Source organism: Idiotropiscis lumnitzeri, chromosome 12 (genome assembly GCF_059441095.1).
Source record: "Idiotropiscis lumnitzeri isolate Australia: NSW breed Sydney's pygmy pipehorse chromosome 12, RoL_Ilum_1.0, whole genome shotgun sequence".
Lineage (NCBI taxonomy): Eukaryota > Metazoa > Chordata > Actinopteri > Syngnathiformes > Syngnathidae > Idiotropiscis > Idiotropiscis lumnitzeri.
The window spans coordinates 16342735-16356264 of NC_142402.1; the positions used below are offsets into that span (position 1 = coordinate 16342735).

Sequence of the window (13530 nt, forward strand, 5' to 3'; positions counted from 1 at the left end):
GCCACAGCAGAGGCAAGCTCGCTGACCAGCGGCGAAGTGAGACAATGGCGAGGACGCTGCATTATGCTGCATGCATTATTCTTATTAAAAAAATATATATATTGAGGCCCGCACTCGCTTTCATAAGCACTGTAGAGATTGAAAAGGCCCCACACATCCCCTCTAGCTGTTATTCTAAAGGTTTTGCAAAGAAAATAAAAAACTGAAGAATTGACTGTTGTAAAGCGGTCCAAAGATACATGAAAGCTTTCTCTCGGAAAGGCAAAATGAAAAGAGCAAATGGAGGGATGCTAGTTGGCATTTGACGGGGAGTATACTTTACACATTCCGAGACTCACCCTCTAAACCCTTTGAAGAAATTTTATTAAAGCAAAAATGGTTCCGAATATGCTATGGCACGATGCACATTGAGCAAGGCGGCCGAATGCTATTGAAGCGAAATATTTTGAGAGGAAAACGCATCTCATTGAACCACAAAAACATAGTGCGATTGTCAAAGCAGATTCGCACTCACTAATTTTAAATACAAGAACTATGTTAAAGCGCATGCACACTTTTCTATTGGCGGTTATATCTGTAACGTTGCCGGCAAAAGCAGCGGGCGACCATTGGCCGCTCATGAGAACTAGTTACAGAACCCCACTCGCTGCACGGCATTTTGGCCCGTGTGCGAGGTGCCTCACAAGTTATGCATCACTGCTAGAAATGTGTGCAGGACACGTGCATACACACAATAGCATCTCCTCGTGTTTATGTTTCCAACGTATTAGCGAGTGTTAGGTGTAAATCAGATTGAATAAAGCCTGGATAAAAACCTTTTGACAAGGCTAAAATTGCTTTGAAAGAAGCGCTAAGACTAAAAAAAAAAAAAATAAAAAATACAACTTTGAGTTGTAAACAGACATTGTTGCCGCAGCAACAAGTTTTGTTTTGGAAAAAGGTCCCAAAGGCTCATTTTTTTTTTCTGCCTGTCAAGGTAGAACATTATTATTATTTTTTTTTATTGGACGGAATCAAATATACAATTCTAATTTGAGGCTTTTATAAGTGCCCCATTGTCCACTGAAATAATCTCAGTTTTAGACATACTTGGAATGTTGCTGACAGCTTTCGAGTGACCGTGAATAGGGAGGAGATAAAAGTAAATTGACTTTTATATTCAAAAGAGATTAGGACACAATATGTTAGAGCGTTGCACAGATCTCATACGATCGAAATACCTGACAGAATTAAAAGTGAAAAATCAGCTGCTATTAGAGAGTAGAGAAAGGCCTCCCTCATCGGCTCTTTGAGAATTTAAACCATCTAAAACCTCTCCACAATTAACATTCATGATGTCCTCGCAAGTATTTCCCAGTGAAGGAATGTACAGAATGTAATCGGAGGTTAAGCTGCTATATTTTGCCAAAGAGAGACCGTGACGCTGTTACTCAAACAACTCAAGCGGCATAAATCTGTGAGGTGCTGGTCTAACAAGACATGATTGGAAATAAATATTAATAAAGCGAGTGAAATAACCCCAGTCAATTAATCGTTTGTGAGGTGTATCATTGCTTCTAAAGCCCATTTCACATCTAATGGCGGAAAGGCAAACGTATACATTTCTCAATTATGTTCTTACCAGTCTCTCCTTAAAGACCATCTGTCTCAGCCACTTGAAGTCCAGCGGTTTGAAAGCAGTAAAAACAAAAAGGGAATCCTTTTCGTAGTGTTCCGGCTTCTGAATCGCTCCCTCTGGGTAGGTAATTCTCATTGTAGTTTTGGTCCCTACATCCTTGCCATAACCAGCCACCGGGGCTTCATTCAATCTGCAACACAATGAAATATGTCAATGTGAGTTTTCGACCGGAATAGTCAGTTGCCATCAGCTAATATTTTAATATTTTCAATCACTAGCATTATTAGATTAGCACTTACATATTTACCACGTGCACATGCCCTGATTTTTAAAGATATTTTGTATGGTCATCTATTAGAGCGGGATTTAAATAAAATCAAATAAAATAATTTTAAAAACTATATTGAAACTTTTAATAATGTCTTTTTCCCCATACATGACTTCACGCGTCATGCGAGATTTTGTCATTGATCTTGTGGATCAAAACAAAATGGCGGAAAACCGCATCAGCATGTATTGTCACGTAAAATATAACGTACACGATTAATGTAACAGCATTGGCATCAATTCTTAATATTAATATATTCATATTTTTACCAATGCACCTAGTTACAGAAAGAGGTTTGTACTAATTGCAGCATTAGTTCTGAGAAAGCCTTCCAAACAAAAGTCAAATTGATACTGCGTGAAATCTTTGATTGAATCGGGCATTTGTGCATTGAAACGATTTTAAAAATTTTAAATTGATACCCAGCCCTAACATCCATACAGTTCAACTATTTTTTATTGAACTATTATTTGAAAGAAGGAAAAATAAAATACTGCAAAATGAGATAGTGTCCAAGGTAATAAATAGAAGCACGTCTCACCTGACCACGACATCATAGTCATCGATACGTGATCCCAGAGACTTGTTGGACAGGATACCTCCGTTGCCCACAATGATGCATTTTTTACAGCTGAGACTAAAATGCAGAAGGCAAGAATTAGAAGCCGACAATAAATGAAAAAAAAACAAAACAATTATTTATTCATTTATTGCGATTAGTTTACCTGTCCAGTTCATCTCCTAATCCAAAGTTTTTGGTTGTAGTTAAAATGCTGTCTATGATTCTCTCTGTGGAGGAAATAAAAATCAATCAATCATGAATACAAAAACAAACGGTGCATATTATCTGGACCAGCAGATGAAACTTGGTTCACTGCCTCAAAAGTCTCAACAAACTGCCAAAAGGCCTTCACATAGCACTACAGTTTGAGCAGACAACACCTCTCTCCGTTTATTCAATTCGCAGATAAGGAGTGACCAAATCAACCCTCAGAAAATAGATGCGATGGGAGTCATTTTTGTGGAGCCGCGTTGTGTTCTGGAGACGCGTGAAGCGAGAAGACAACCAACGCCATGCAGGGTTCAGAAAGGAATGTGGGCGTATATAGGAACCCTCCATAAAAGCACTCAAAGAGGAATGCTGTTTTCAAACACGCGCGAGTTAAGTGGGCGATATTGAGCCTCATCTCCCTGCATGGCGAGAACCCCTCTGCGATGGCAGGGTGAGGAACGAGGATGTTTAGTCATAGCGCGCATTCCTGCCATGTTCGACGGCGTATTGTGCAAGTGTCGTGCTTTCGGCAGTCCGCGGTCAATGTATCACCTCTCCTCCTGACCATGTTTAGGCCTCTCATTCTTGAGGTTCTTCCAATCATTCATATCTGAATATCGATCACAGTTGAGACGACAGTGGCGCCTGGAGATACGATTTAAATTCATTCATTGGATGCATTTGTAACTCAAAGCACTGATTTCAATTTGCCGATGATGTGAATAGAAAATGTCAAAAGCACGTCAATCTCACACCACCCAAAAATATTTCATGTATTTTTAATAAATGTACTGAAAAAAATACTGTAATGACCTCAACAGTTTTAGCCAAAATGATATGGACATTGTGCTCCGTCTGCTAAATTTAATACACCTGCAAGCTGCAGAAATGTTCATCATTCTTTGCAGAGGATAAAGACGATCCTTGTGAGCATTGTTGTATTTATCTACATTTGTGGTTGCATTTTCTGTTCAAATATGCATTGTTTAAACTTTTATAACACCGTCACTTATGCTAATCGTTAGCCCGTCTATGGAATTTTGCATTGTTTGTTAGCAGAGCAAGCAAAGTTGTGTAGTTTATGTCACAAATCAAAGTTAAAAAAAAAAATAAATGAAAAGAAAATATATATATATATTGTTTAATACTATAAAAGAACTCAGGGTGCCTCGACATTATTTTAGGCCGCTGGTGCCCAACCTTTTTTCTACCGCGGTCTGACTCATACAAGTGCATAACTTTTTTGAACCGGCAACCGTCTGACTAATAAAATGCTTCGACAACAAACGCAAATTCAATGCGTATCTTTAGGTACCGCATTTTAATATGGTTACTATGGTAACGCAACAGTTACCCCAGAACCACTCTAACATGCATGAACAACCAACAATAAAACGAATAAATAATAATAATAATAAACAATAAAAAGAATAAATAACTGGAAATACTGCAAGATCCCCTCGCCCCCATTTGTGTGGCCCGGTCCAAAGTGTCCCCCGTGATTGAGGGACCGCTGTTTTAGACTTTACACAACCCCTTTCACTCTGGCAAACAAGTCGAATGATAAACCTGCTGAAGGCGAGAGAAAAAAAAAAAGCACCAGGCCATTGTTTGGATGTGGTGTCGATGTCTGGCGTCAAGCATCACCCCGAGCAGCATAAACACGCGCTTAAGGACCACACCTGGATCCAAGAAGGGCAACGTGACATATCTCAACGGGTAGGACTCACTTTTCCTGAGGATGACATGATAGCTCCGGTAATTGTTGTAAGTACCCGACTGTTTCACATTTCTGTCGAGTAGATGTCACGGCCAAGACAAATTGCCGTAGGTTTACGAATGGTCACGACGCAACACTTGAATGACAAAAATCTTTAATGGCAACAAAGAGGAGGAGTATTGGAAGTATAGCACAACATATAAACACAGACTACTTGCTGGAAATACTTCAGCCCAAACAATATAAAATATCAAGTGAGGAAAGAATGGTGTTTAGGCCCATCCTTTGGGAGACGTTGATGAACCACGAATGGTTCAGAATCGTTTTTAAATATTCATCCATTTGAGGAATATTCAACCAAAGCTTATTATTAGCTTGTTATTACATAGTACATATGGTACTCAAATGTTTTTGCCTGAATTAAAATCAATTTAGTTCTCAAAATAAACAATTAGACTGCCGAATGACTTTTCAGATTGGAGTCAATCCAATTACTGGCCGCATGACATAACGCCACGGCTACCGTTACGTCCTACTCTGGCAGCCAAAAACAGCAAGCGAGTGAGTGAGTGCATTCCATCGGACTGCATCATCCCACAGCCGTAATATTGCAGAGCAATATGGACAATTAAAGAAATGCAGGTACTTCATTACGCGGGAGCTGTTTATTTGAACATGTCATAAGGAGCATGCCCAGACCTTGCGTCAAAGTGCATACAGGCAAGTGGAGGTCATAGAAACGACTAAGCCACATTGGGAGTCGTCGTCTTGTGCACCCAGAACACAATATTTTCACATTTCAAGAGTTCCAAATAGATATAAATAAAAAATCATGATACTTTCCTTATCGAGCCAAGGCTCTCATTCGAAATCTGGTACCGTTTAATTGAAGAGAAAGCTCAGCGCTCGTAACAGGACGTTATTCCTTATTCTGTATGCGGATGAAAAGCAACTGGTGGACGCAGGCTTATTGAAACTTTTGGGATATCTTTTTGCTGTTCTGCCAGGCACTTTACACATCACTGGCCATGATCGATAAACACATTTGAAATTCTAAGCATATCAAAGAAAAACTGTTGATAGCGCATCTCTCGGTTTTAATGAAACTACGACTCTGTGGCATTCTATTCAAGACACGTTTGGACAGTGGTGGGCGGTCAAGACCTTCAAGGCCTTCTCTGCTTTCCAAACATAATCAAGAAATCATGATCATATTCTTCACATTGATGTCATATTATATCCTAGTGTTGAATGTTGAATGTTTTTATCCAATCAGAATCCAGCTGGCTTGTGTTGCCAGGCAGATTTCATAATACCAGTAGCACGCACTATTCGTCCGAGGACTTCAGATTCAATTGTGCGGGTGTCTGTCCTGACTATTTACAGTTGCGATAGCCAATTAGATCACGAGTTGATGACAGTAAGGTCTTTTCACTGGCCTTACGTTGAAGGTGATGAACGTATTTTTTGATTGGCTACTCACTCGTGAGTGGGCAGCGCCATGCGGAATCAACGCACCCGGAAGTCGTAACTGCGACCGTTCAAAAATCTAAAATATATTCTTGCTTTTATAAACCAAAATGGCCGAAGGAGGGGAAAAGTGTGGATTTAATTGCAGATACATTTGCGAGGCCATTTCCAAAACGGACCTTTCAAGAGAAGCTAGGTCCTCCAACACTCAGTCAGTAAGTGTCTTTCTGTATATTACTTCTCCAGCCGTGGTGTCATAAATGATGGTAATGTGAGGGGGATTTATTCAAGTAGCACCTCGCTGAAGGCCTACGTGTGAAATGCGCGGCCCTCCACGGCGGTTTGGAACACCGCTCCACACGAGGGCCGCTAAAAAGCGAAATCCGACGGCAATCTTGTTCGGCGGAGAAAAGAGAAACCAGGTGTAAAGCTTACACAGAGCGTGCGCTACTGATAACCAGAGTGACAGCGAGGGCATGTGCATGAGGACAAAAACCCTGAAAGAACACCAAGATAACATTCATTGCACAAACGCTTAGAAGTACAGAACTGAAGCCTGGGTAAAGTTTTGTCCCATGATCCAATGTCATTGTAAAGTGGTTTTCGTACCAGAAATGTTTCATGTAATTTTAGTCTCACGATAAGACTCGAATAAGTGATGTCCCGATAGGCAGCGGATGAGGTCAACTCTTTTTTTCTTTTTTTTTTGGGAATGCGTCGCATATTTAAACTCACCGATCTCAATCTGCAGATGGTTAGAAATAAACGGCATCAACACGAAAGGTTTACGATATTATCGGCTTTCATGGACGACACAAAAGAGGCCTCGAGAGGGAGGCCGAAAACAATGACCATTTCTTACCTTGCGTTTTGAATCCAAACGGAGGCAAATAATTGCTGACTTTTGTGAGACGTTTGAAGTTATGGTCCAGAAACATGGGCGCTGCTTTTGTGAACCTTCAGTGAGACAAAGGAGGAAGGAAAAGTGCAGCGGATGAGTTCATTTGCTCAGATGAACTGAAACCTATTCCTAAAACAAACATTCTATCTCGATCATTTATTTCAGCGGGAATCGACCCGAGCACGCTTGCCGCCTGTCTAAAGAGGCAAAGCGCAATGAAAGCAAGCAAATAATTCTAAAATAAAACAGACCTCGAGGGCCAATGTTTTTAATTAACAACGTGACCTGTACATTCCACAACGGCTTCTCCCTTATCGTGTGTGTCTGTGTGCCCGCCATGACAAATTGATGCTGGGAAAAAAAAAAAAAAAAAAAAAAAAAAAATCAAAGGAAGCCATTTCCTGAGAGTCACACCCGAAACGAGAGCGCTGAGATACGGCTCACCTTGCTCAACGGAGCTGCAGGATGGATGTGTGTTTATTTGACCTAGCGCTGGTGTGGGGGAAACCAGGGAAGGCGGGCACTCACATCACCGCAACTCTCTTCAGATTTTAGAAGGCGCTCCAAAACTTTTTTTTTTAACCATATAGACCATGTCGAAATGATATTTTACAAGTCATTTTGATCAGAGGTCCTCTACCGCTGGGCCGAGGCGGGCAGCAGAGATGATGCAAGTCTCCGGCCGGCGTTAGTGGCTAGCCAGTATTAGCAAGTCCCAGACCCCCCCCCTCCCCCGCAGACACTAACCCAGACATTGCAGCGACAATATACAGGTAAGTAAAGCTCCTCCACACTAAAGTGGCAAATTTATGCGTTATCGTGAAGAAAGGAGAACGCCGAGTTTCACGAGAACTACAGAATGCGGCGCTCAGCAGCACAATGACCAAACATGGCAGAAATTAGGGGAAGGCCTCATAACTTCAAACCTAGTCTCTTTTCCATGCACCCTTAATCTGTCTTTAGATAGCTTCATTATGTTCCGGCTTCAAAGCAGCCAACCCTGAGAGGTCGATTAAGAGAGGACAAGCAGCCGCCCTCTTGACGTTTCCAGTCAGCAGCACAAGCATGTGAGAATTTGGTCGTAGCAGAACAAATGAGGGAGGGGCGGGGGGGGGGGGGGGGGGGGGTCTTTCATGAACCCATCAGACCTGTAAAAAAAAAACAGGACCCGTGCAAATCACTTATGGCGGACCAACAGTCTGTCACTGACAAGCAGAGACGAGGAGGGGGGGCCTGCTTGTTGTTAAAAAAGTGAGCGCTCCCAAAACAGCCAAGAGGCTACGACGCATTGTCTTCATTTCCTTTGCAAAAGTCATCTCTCACCGGCAATATTTTCATAACCGTGCCACTTCAAGTTCAGTGGCCACTCCTGATTAAGGCCTCCGGTCCAAACAGTTTATGCTGAAACTGAAAGAAGTGGCAGGAGTGGAGAATTAATTGGATTGTAAAGCGCGTCGGAAGACAAACTTAGAGGAAACGACAAGATTAGAAGGAGAGGCCACGGACCTGCCGAATGTTTTTTGTTTTTTTCCTCCTCACAGCTGAACTATCCACCACACCTATTTACAAAATTAACTGAAACATCTTGATTAATCTCACTTCTAAAAATATATTTAATTTTTTTTTTACCTTTCAAACAATACACTAATCACCAAAATTGTGACAATGTGTGTGTGTGTGTGTTTGGACTAATTGTGCACGTTGAACGCCGTCATAATCAATGAGCTCCCATTGGGGGTTCTGCGTTGTACACAACTTTGATGCGACACGTGTGGCTGATTAGAGGAAGTCATTACCACGAAGGACGTTGTGAACACAATACTGTTTTGTCGCTCTTGTTAAGACAAGCTATAATTTATTTATTTCATCTGATGGAGCCATATACAACGTTTGTGAGGATCATTTATAAACAACGGGATGAGACCTCTAATTGATACACTTTCTATTTTAGACTATCCAACAGTTATTAATATTTCATTTTAAATTATTACTGAATAATATTACTCAGAATATTCAATATCGTATGCCTGACGGAGTAAAGCCCTGCCGCAAATAGAGAAAATCTTCAAGCAGTCCGCTTAAAAGGAGTTTGCAATTGCGCAGAGATGCCAAAACTCAAAGCGCCAAAAATCTTGCATTTGTGCGCAACGGATGCCAAGTTGTGCTGTGTGATCATATGTTAGCAAAACATCACTCCTCTGAGCCTTCAAAGCGCGTGCTGGCCGCTCAGCTGGAGGCACCTCGTTTTTAGCTCAGCTTGCAAACCGTGGTGGTGCTAGCGCGGGTTCTTCCAGTGAGCAAAATCGGAAATCAGCGAAGTTCAGTTTGGTAGGTCATCGGTGTTCAGTCCCAGAAAATATGCCTTTTATTAGCCTGGCACCAAGAATCGTAAAGGGACAATGACCTATAGATTATAAACGGCATCACGGCAACATATAAAGCCGGCAAAAAAAAAAAATGACATCACAGAAGGCCGTGGACGTTGCTCTAGACTGTGTGGCTAGAGGACAAGAAAGCGGGCGATGAGTCATGGTACGATAGACAGGAAGTTGGTTGGTACACTTCACAGAGAAAGTCTGTGAAGATCCCGAATTTGATAGGAGAAAGATGGGGGGCCTTGTATTCAAATGACAATGACTCTTTTGTGCCCAAGGGGGATCATGAGGACGACAGTCAAGTTTTGCGGTTGGGAACGAGATGATAGAACCATGACTGAAACTGGGGAGGATTGTACGGGAATGCGGGGGTTTCTCTGTTTCCATTTCAAAACCCTTCAGGCACAGTTGGCTGACAATTGCATCATACATCTTGTTCTTCATAAATACTAATTTTTGTTTTTTTCCCCCCTCAACAATTACCTTGATTTAAAAAAAAAATAATAAGATTTTTTTGCTGAGATCATGAAATTTTAAATCAAGCTTCTTACACATCAGTAGCATTATGCACCTTTGATTTGCAGGGCTGGGCAGTCCGTCCCAGGGGCGGAATGGCCTTGCCCTCCGGCACGGCCGGACGTCCATTTTGGGGGCGGGGTGACAAATTTTAAAAAAAGGGTTCAATTGATCACGGCCTGAGGTGGATTTTAGCCCGGCTCACGAATCGGCCCTGGGGCGTGTGATGTGGTCACGACCAAATGGGCAAACGTCAAAAATTTCCTCAGAGCGCATCCAAAACTATTATCTGTGCGTACTAACTAGCACTGGGTAACATTCTTTGAGTTTGTTCTTTAATGGGGGGGACAGGGTCAGGAGCCTAAAATCTTTATGAAGAGGGCCAGAGGGTCGCGGCCGGAGGGCGGAGGACTGACCGGCAAAAAAGGGTCAAGTGCCCAGCTCTTTGGATTTGGATCAACTACAATTTTGTGTTAAAATGAAAAAAGGCAATCTCACTTTGGATAGATGCTCGTCATCTTGGCCGCTGCGTATCCCGGCTTGCACACGCCTTCACTGAGATTGCCATACTTGTACGCCAACTCCGGTGGCCTGTAAATAAAAACGGCAGAAGCACAGATTCATCAGTCCGACAGCGATGAAGCATTATTAATTATAGTGACACATTCCCAACCCACAAAACCAAACTTGTCAAACAATCCACTTGGGAAGTTCCTTAGGAAGTTGAAGAATTCCCCAACAGGTCAACATGTCAAACGTGTTGCAAGACAAAGCAGAGAAGCCTTGTACAAATAATCATGGCGGCAGCGCTAAAACTAAAACCACCAGATTAGCAGCCGAATCATAAATAATGATGTATTCTTTGAATCTTGTTCAAATAAACAGGGAGAAGAGAGAGAGGGCCACCCCACGTGGCAGAAGCGACAGCAACAAAATCCTAATCTGGGACAGATTAACTACATTTCTATTCATTCCAATGTGCAAAGACGATTTGAGATAAGAGTGCATTGAGTTGCCATGGAACGAATTAAAATCCAATCGTAAGGCAGCACTGTATACTTTAGTGAGAAAATATTGTAAAACCCCACGTTCTAACTGGGAATTAAGCTTTCAAACCAATTTCATGACACTACTGAAAGAGTATAAAAAAATATATACTCACAATTTTGTGTCTAACTGCAGCAAAAAGCCTTGCTTGTCATACACTGGAAGAGAAAGACAAAAAAAAAAGAAAACAATGGAAAATTATCTTTTATAAGCTTGGAACTGACACAGTGACATCGCAAATTGGGTTAATTAGCACTGGTTCATCTGTGATGGTACACATTGCCGACCAGTACTTGTAGTTGTGGACAAACACTGTTTGACACAAAAGCACTGGAATTAAGGGATTGAGACAAACAAGCAAGGTTAGGGAGAAGCCAGCCAAAACAATCTGTTGAGTCTAAAAATAAAGTGAGGAAGGAAACAAAAAAAAAAAAGAAGTTGGCGATCACCTATGGACAACCCGAACCGGCGGCCAATAGGTGCCTGCTATGGTGTTGAGGGCAAAGCCGTTTAGGAGACAGTAGAGAAACAGAAAACATGTACCATAAATACGAGGGTGTCCCCAAAAATGTACGTACATTTATGCTACTGCGAATACATTTTAAAAAATGGAACAGAATTTTAAGAGAATACCACACTTCGAACTTATTTCTGTTTTATCGCCAAGTCCAATTTAGATGATTTGCAAATGGTTTAAGTCGATAAATTCAGTCCAAATGAATCCAAAAAAAGCCTTGAGCGTTGAAGCGCGTGTACATTTTTTGAGACACTCTATATTTATGATGTGATGAGAATGTATTCATTAACTACAGAGGCATAGTCTAAAGCCCGCCGCACACCGAGCGAGGCAGCCAAAAGCAAATTAACTGGAGAACCTTGGGGAAAAAAAAATATATACATTCGCCAACATCATTTGGCTCACAAGGCCCTTGAACATAAAACTATAAGGAAACAACGCCCAGGTGAAGAAGAACTCGTCAGATATTAACTTGTGTGTGAAGGAAACTATATTGGACGATGGAAAAGGGAAGGAAACCAAAAGGAAACTCAAACATCTCAAGGTCATCCCTGTGACGGAGACTCATCACACTTGGCTTTTCTCATCCACAGCTACATAGCATTTAAGTGAAGTTTGGCCGCATTGCTGGGTGTGCTGCGGGCCTTATAAGACCACAATGTATCCCACCGGACATTGTCAAAGTTATTATGATCCCGCTTGTGCCACAAAAGTTGTTCGACAAAACAACGGGTTCTAAAGAGTATCGGCTCAAACGAAATCGTAAAGTCAAATCAAGATTAACTTTTTTTTGTGTAAAAAAAAAATAAAAATAAATAAATAAATACAAATTTTGAGGAGGCGGACACAACTCAAACGAATATATCCCCCAGGTGTCCTCGGTGGGATACAACCAATATGCAACCATATCATAAGACCTAATACAACTTTCCCATGACGTTTACAGTTCTATAGGATATAATGCATTAACAAGATAAGCATTAGTGGGAAGTAGAAAGAGCAGAGCATTACGCCTGTGGTTGCGGAGCTCGTCTTCACAGAGAAGCTGAAGGAGAAAGATAAAGACAAGCAAAAATGGGAACGCATGACAGCTCATTAGGGAAGGATCCAAGCACTGGCCTGGAGGATGACGACGTCTACCAAAGCAACCGGGATGACAAGGGTGAGTATATGTACAGGGTCAAGTCCAATTGTGAAAAGTAAAGTCGTAGAAGGATAATTGGAATTCAATACACGAAATGCAGTCGCAAAGAAGACTGCATTTTACATCTTTGTAACTTGGACAGCAGGGGGCAGCATTTCATTACAATGCAACTTGTGGGGAAGGCGCGTCACAGGCACAGCACACACTGTACATTTCACAATTAGGATCAAATTCATAATTTCCAAGCATTTTTTTTAAACTAAAAAATAATAATAAAATAAAAAAGGTTAACTTTATCATATCGGTATGCTTAAAAATATTTTTGTGGACCGGGTTCATTAACATTTAACAGATTTGCTTCTTAAACGTGATTGAATTTTTCAAGGAAGGCTCTTCAATTGTTTTCGTTTCGGCTTGTGGAGGGCGGGGGGGGGGGGGGGAAGAAAGATGGGCAAAAGGTTGATTCGGTGGAGCTGCAGATGTACCTGAGCCTACTATTCGTCCCGCGGAGATATCCGTTTCCAGCTCTGAAACACAAAAGGGTTAGTTAGCAGCGTCACAGGCATTTAACGTGAAAACAACGCTAAGGGAACCAAACAAGCGGACAGGAAGGAGAAAGATGGATTAGTAGATTTCTTCCCAAGAGGCTGAATTGTAAATGCCCCATTATATATGCAAAGTCAGATGAAATGGAAACGGCATTCAATCCAAAAGCACACTCACTGTGCTTCGGATTTTTATCGCAGCTTTGTGTTGAGCAACTCGTGAAGATGGAACGAACACAACCACTTTGGGTGGGAAACAAATCAAAAAGGTAGATGAAAGTGAAAGGCAAAAGCTTTAGTTGTTGCGTTAGCAGTGATTTTATATTCCACGGAAATCAACAACCACCACCTAGCAGTAAGGAGCGCTTAAGTTGACAGTCACCCGCTTTAAATGGGCAGCCCCCGGCCCACTACCTGCAATTCGTTTCACTTCATTGCCGTTAGTGAGGACTACAGATGTCACTTCAGCATCAAGCCCTGAAAACAAAAGTGGGTTAGGATACTGAAAAAGAACTATCGCTGTCGAGCTGTGAGAAACTATTGCCATACAAGTTTTCACACACCAAGACAACACGGA

General features: G+C 41.6%; 1 protein-coding gene across 4 annotated transcripts in view; it reads right to left on the reverse strand.

Moving 5' to 3' along the window:
- Nucleotides 1–13530, reverse strand: part of st3gal3b (ST3 beta-galactoside alpha-2,3-sialyltransferase 3b) — a 34011-nt gene that overhangs the window by 14264 nt on the left and 6217 nt on the right. For 2 of the 4 annotated variants that reach the window (XM_088311582.1, XM_088311585.1), the window contains exons 3-10: nt 13368–13430; nt 12894–12935; nt 10863–10905; nt 10199–10291; nt 6771–6865; nt 2672–2735; nt 2488–2583; nt 1622–1808 (exon numbers count right to left, since the gene is read on the reverse strand). In XM_088311582.1, coding sequence (XP_088167708.1) covers nt 1622–1808; nt 2488–2583; nt 2672–2735; nt 6771–6865; nt 10199–10291; nt 10863–10905; nt 12894–12935; nt 13368–13430 — 683 coding nt within the window. The remainder of the gene's footprint in view (nt 1–1621; nt 1809–2487; nt 2584–2671; nt 2736–6770; nt 6866–10198; nt 10292–10862; nt 10906–12893; nt 12936–13367; nt 13431–13530) is intronic. The other 2 variants (XM_088311583.1, XM_088311584.1) reach the window with 2 other exon arrangements.